We start from the raw sequence: 6,011 nt of genomic DNA, 5'->3' as shown, positions 1-6,011 counted from the left end.
AGACCAACTGGGAGAGTGTGAGGAACTGAATGGAGGGAGGTGCCCCAGCTGAGTGAGATGATAAACAAGAGCACTGCTCCGGCCGGACCCACAAACCATGTTTGTTTGTTTTATTGTTTTTTTTTTTTTGAAGAGGGGCATATCCAGCAACTCTCAGGGATCACTCCTGATGGTGCTTAGACTATATGGGATGCTGGGGATTGAATCAGGGTCGGCTGCAGGCAAGGCAAGCGCCCTTCCTGTTGTACAATCTCCTCAGTCCCGTGAACCATGTTTTAAGCGTGGGTCATGGTTCTCAAATTGGCAGCATCTGTGCATGGTCCACATTCAAAGGGGACACGTGTGTGTGCGTGTGTGGGGGGGTTATAAGAGTTTCCTGCCTGTGATGACTCTGACTCTTATCCATGTGGTGCCTTGTATGGAGGCACTGCCCGGTGTCCCTTCTATGTCATTGTGACCATTGCGTGCCTCCCCCTCCTGCCTTCCCTTTTTTTTTTTTTTGCTTTTTGGGTCACACCCGGCGATGCTCAGGGGTTACTCCTGGCTCATGCACTCAGGAATCACTCCTGGCGGTGCTCGGGGGACCATATGGGATACTGGGAATCGAACCTGTGTCGGCCATGTTGGCTGTGTGCAAGGCAAACGCCCTACCCACTGTGCTATCGCTCCAGCCCCCTGCCTTCCCTTTTTATCAGAACAGACATGATGCAAGAGCGACCCAGCCTTCTGTAGCTTTGCTCACTCACAGTCTCACGCAGGCAGAAGCTGCCCATCTCTGTTTCCTGTCCATATCCTGGTCCACAGGGGCTGAGCCAGCTCCCACCTGCACTGTGGGTTTCAGTCCTTTGTGCCCCCCCCCCCCCTCCCCGCCATGAGGTGTGGTGACAAGAAGTCTGAGGCTAAGAGTGTGGAGAGAAGAGTGAGCACTTAGTGAAAGGTGCTCAGCGAGACCTGCTCCTTAGACTCAAATTTCGAAGTAAAATGAGCCTCCCCAGTGGCTTCTAAGCACACAGCAGTAAGGGTCATCACGGCTTTGTTTTGGGGGGGGGATTCGGCCAGGAAGGCCCTAACAATTTATTTATTTATTTTTATATTTATTTATTTTTTGGAAAGGTAAAGGCCCTCCCGTTGATCGTCGATTTGCTCGAGCGGGCCCAGTAACGTCTCCATTGGAGACTTTGTTGTTACTGTGTCTGGCATCTCCCGGGCTCTCCGAGAGGGGCGGAGGAATCGAACTCGGGTCGGCCATGTTGGCCGCGTGTAAGGCGATCGCCCTACCCGCTGTGCTATCGCTTTGGTTTTTGGGTCACACCCGGCGATGTACAGAGGTTACTCCTGGCTCATGCACTCAGGACTTACTCCTGGCGGTGCTCAGGGGACCATATGGGATCCTGGGAATCGAACCCTCGTCGGTCGGTGAAAGGCAAACGCCCTACCTGCTGGGCTATCACTCCAGCCCCAACGATTTATTTATTTATTTTTAAATTTTGGCAGGTGGGGCATGGGTAAGCTATTGCGCTACACCAGGTGGTACTCAGGGTTTAGTCCTGGTTCTGTGCTCACTGATCACCCCGGGTGGGACTCGGAGGACCATGTCGGGGTGTTGGGGTCAGCTGCAAGGCAAGCGCTTTCCCCACTGTGCTTTTGCTCTAGCTCCTCTTCTGTTTGGGTTGAAGGAAGCAGAAGCTGCTCGGAGTGTACCCATTCTCGCTCCAAATGCTTGCCCGGTTCTTCTCTCTGCTCTAGCACTGGGGAAAGACACCGAGAGCTGGGCTCTGGGGCAGAACGGTGTGGAAGTACTGTCCCTCCCCACCCTGGCTGGGCTCTGTCTAATGAGGAGGCACCGCAGCCTGGTGGGTGGAGGCTCTCCTGGGTGTGAAGGAGCTTGGCGAGATCTCCAGGGGCCCTTGCTCTGCTCTGGGGCTTCCTGCTCACAGCAGCTCCAGCATCCACGAGAGTCCTGGAACCAGCTCCCTGAAGATACCAGGGGTCAACTCTTTTTTTTTTTCGATTTTTGCTTTTTGGGTCACACCTGGTGATGCATAGGGGTTACTCCTGGCTCTGCACTCAGGAGTTACTCCTGGCGATGCTCAGGGGACCATATAGGATGCTGGGAATCGAACACCGGGTCGGCCGCATGCAAGGCAAATGCCCTACCCGCTGTGCTATCTCTCCAGCTCTAGGGGTCAACTCTTGGGGGATCCTGGGGGGAGTTGAGGTTGAACGCGGAGCTTTGACTATTGCAGAAATCACCACCCGTGGACCCTCCCATTGCTCTGGGCCCAAATTCGACAACAAAACTACAGAGGGGCTCAGTCTTTGTCCCACAGCCTCCAGGCTCATGCTGGTCTGGTCGGCAGTTGGAAGCAGTTTTCAACACTGTTTTTAGCAAGAATATAATATACTCTGAGGGGTGAGGGGGTGGGCAGTCCTCTCTCTCCCTCCAAGGCTTACCACCAACTAGACCATGGAAGAATTTTAATTTATTTTTTTGCTTTTTGGAGCACACCTGCGATGCACAGGGGTTATTCCTGGCATCGAACCTGGGTCAACCACGTGCAAGGCAAATACCCTACCCGCTGTGCTATCGCCCCAGCCCCAAGCATGGAAGAATTTTTATACCAATTAGAAGCCCTGGGAGCAAATGGTGCAGTTAGGCCTGTGAACTCCACATACCCTGACGACGAGGGAGTGAATGGAAGTGGAACCCCCCACCCCGCCACGTGACTATGATACTTTACTGCAGCTTCTGACAGCAGAGCTGAGTTTTGCAATGCGAGGACCATGATGTGATTTCCAGAGGGGACCCTGGGGGTCGAGGGACCCTCAGGAAAATGCAGAAAGCCATCCCTAGGAGAGTGAGCATCCAGGGATCCAGAGATGTCCATGAGAGCTTTTGCTGTGCCCAGGGCAGTGACTATAGTCTCTGGTTGGGAGCTTCTGGGGGAGGGAGGGAGTGGTGGGGGCTCAGGGCTCCATGTGCCACCACTTGAAGGGGAAGGGCTTCCGGCGCACATTGGTGCCGCAGTGCACCTCCCCGTGCCGGATGTGGTAGGCGTAGTAGTCGTCAATGAAGGTGCAGTGCAGGCCCAGTGGCTCCAGCAGCGCCCGCACCTTCTCCTCCAGGCAGCAGCGGCCGTTGATGACGGGTCCGAAGGGCTTGGGGATGCCCAGGTGCTGGCCCAGCACCAGCATGTTCACCTGCCGGGGGGTGGGACAGGGTCAGCACCGATGCTTCCTCGGCTGCCCTCCCTCCCTTTTCTTTCCACTGAAAACATTATTACCGATTCCGCCATCTCGGAATGGACCTCACCGTGATATGATCTGCTGAAAATTCCGATATGTGGGTTTTGTGACTGAAATCTCCAGGCTTTCTCGGGGTCGTGATAGGTTACCTTCTCCCCACCTCCCTGTTCTTCCGGAAGCCCTGGCAGTCACCTTCACACCCCAAAGCTTCTACTCAGTTAAAAAAGCTACTCCAGACTTACCTTCCTGATAAAAACACTGAATCCCCTGAATAAACATGATGACCTCTTAGTACCTGTATTGCAAACCATTATGCACAGAAGGAGAGAGAGAAGAAAAGTGCATGCCATAGAGGCAGGCTGGGTGTGTGTGTGTGTGTGTGTGTGTGTGTGTGTGTGTGTGTGTGTGTGTTGGGGGATGATGGGAAGGAAATGGGGGACATTGGTAGTGGAAAATGTACACTGGTAGGGGGATGGGTGTTGGATCATTGTATGACTTAAAAAATTATCAAAAAAAATAAAGTGACAAACTCATTATCTGCACTATTATTTTTACTATTATCAGATTTGGGATCATACCCAACAATGCTCAGGGCTTACTCCTGGTCTGCACTCAGGACTTATTCCCGGTGGTGCTTGGAGGACCCTATGGGATGCCGGGGATCTAGGGCAACTGTGTGAAAGGCAAGTGCTCTACATCTCTGGCTTTTAAAATTATTTAAAAAAATTCTTAGAGTGGGATGGAGCAATAGTACAGAGGGCAGCGGGTAGGATATTTGCCTTGCACACACTCAACTTGGGTTCGATTCCCAGCATCCCATATGGCCCCCTGAGCACTGCCAGGAGTAATTCCTGAGTGCAGAGCCAGGAGTAACCCCTGAGCATCACTGGGTGTGATCCAAAAAGCAAAAAAAGTTCTTGGGGTACATTCAGGCAGGAGCTACTCTTGGCTCTGTGCTGGGAGTCTCTGAGATGCTGGGGATAGAGGCGTGGCTCCGGCGTCCTAAGCCTGTACTCAGACAGCTGAGCTCTCACTTTGTCCCCTTCCTTGGCTGACCCTCACAGATTAGTAATAACCCCACTTCACAGATGAGGAAACTGAGACTCTGTCAGGTAAAGAGGGCTCCACCAGCTGGCTAGGACATAGGCCTAAGTCTGTGGGACTGTGAGTGTGTGTATGTCCTTAGAACTGGGCTCTCCTCTTGCTCTGGCCTCTTATTTTATTATTATTATATTTTTTGGTCTGGGGGTCACTTACCCCCAGCGATGGTCTGGGCTGACTCCTGACTCACTCAGAGATCACTCCTGGCAGTGTTCAGGGGACAACATGGGGTGCCAGGGATTGCACTTGTGTTGGCTGTGTGCAAGGCAAACACCCTCCTGCTGTGCTATCACTCTGACCTCTCCCATCTGCCACTTTCTGGCAAACTCTTGCTCGAGGCCCAATTCAAATGTGCCCCTTCAGGGTTGCTGCCATGGAATCCTGCAGCTCTGGCAAGTTGTTGCCCTCCCCATGTTTCCAGCATCCCCGTGCCTGCCTGGCACAGGCGGGCATGTACTCAGGCTCTGCTGAATGGATGAGTTTGTTACAGCGTATTGTTACAGCACAAATGACTTGTTTTCTTCCAGGAGGCCTGGTGAGGTGGAAAGACAAGGACATGTGCCTGGGGTCAACGTGCTGCTCCCCAGTTCTGTGACTGCAAGCAAGTCACTGTGTCTCTGAGCCTCCTTGGGGAAGTGAGGCCAGAGGTGCCACCGGGCTCTGAGGACTGGAGACAGGGCCACTCTCAGGCGACTTGAGAGTGCAGGAGGCATCAGTAGTAGGTTTCTGGGTCCCTGTCACTGCTTAGACTCAGCCCCGGCTATAGGTCTTGTTCTCTTTCTTTCTCTACCAGTTGACTTCCTTCCTTCCTCCTTCCTTCCTTCCTTCCTTCCTTCCTTCCTTCCTTCCTTCCTTCCTTCTTCCTCCTCCTCCTCCTCATCCTTCTTTGCTCTTTGGGTCACACCCACCCAGTGATGATCAGGGGTTACTCTTGGCGGTGCCCAGGAACCATATGGGATGCCTGGGATCGAACCCAGGTCAGTGGCATACAAGGCCAACGCCCTCCCTGCTGTACTATCTCTCCAACCCCTTTGCACATTCTTGAGTCCTCTCCCACCTCCCACTGTGGGTTCTTGGGGTGGGTCGTGGCTTCTGCCCAGGCTTCTCCCCCATGAAGGCCTAGAGTCAACTCTCTGCTTGCTGCATCTTCCTCGGCGCTGCCTCAGCACCCAGTGGCTAGATCCACTTTCTTTGCTGAGTAGGAAAACAGGCTGGGCTACAGCAGAGAAGCACCTATTCACTGCAGGCCCACTGCACTGTATTCAGCAGGAGGGGTGAGTTGTTTTGTCCACAGAACCTTTTTTTTTTTTTTTTTTTTTTGCTTCTTGGGTTATACCTGGTGATACACAGGGGTTACTCCTGGCTCTGCCCTCAGAAATTACTCCTGATGGTGCTCAGGGGACAACCATATGGGATGCTGGGAATCAAACCCGGATTGGTCGCGTACAAGGCAAACGCCCTACCTGCTGTGCTATCACTCCATCCCAGAATCTTCTTTCTAACTAGAGTCTTTGCAGAATCTCAATGCATTAAACAGAACAACTGTGAACCCTGAATCTGAGGCACTGCCTTGGAACCCCAAGGTTCTAGAGAACCCAGTTTGGAAACCCTGTGCTGGCAGGGAGAGGTCTCAGAAGGCTGAGTACAAATTTGGCTGAGCATGC

The 6,011-nt window shown here is 53.0% G+C and overlaps 1 protein-coding gene across 1 annotated transcript in view; it reads right to left on the bottom strand.

The window, feature by feature from the left end:
* Positions 1 to 2,967: 2,967 nt before the first annotated feature.
* PADI4 (peptidyl arginine deiminase 4) overlaps positions 2,968 to 6,011 on the bottom strand; it is a 40,347-nt gene continuing 37,303 nt past the window's right edge. The window contains exon 16 of the mRNA XM_056123597.1: positions 2,968 to 3,201. Within this exon, the coding sequence (XP_055979572.1) occupies positions 2,968 to 3,201 (234 nt within the window). The remainder of the gene's footprint in view (positions 3,202 to 6,011) is intronic.

The sequence above is a fragment of the Sorex fumeus genome, unplaced genomic scaffold (assembly GCF_029834395.1).
Source record: "Sorex fumeus unplaced genomic scaffold, SorFum_2.1 ptg000047l, whole genome shotgun sequence".
Classification (NCBI taxonomy): Eukaryota; Metazoa; Chordata; class Mammalia; order Eulipotyphla; family Soricidae; genus Sorex; species Sorex fumeus.
Note: the sequence above shows the minus strand (reverse complement) of the source record. Positions and strands in the feature narration are given on the sequence as shown.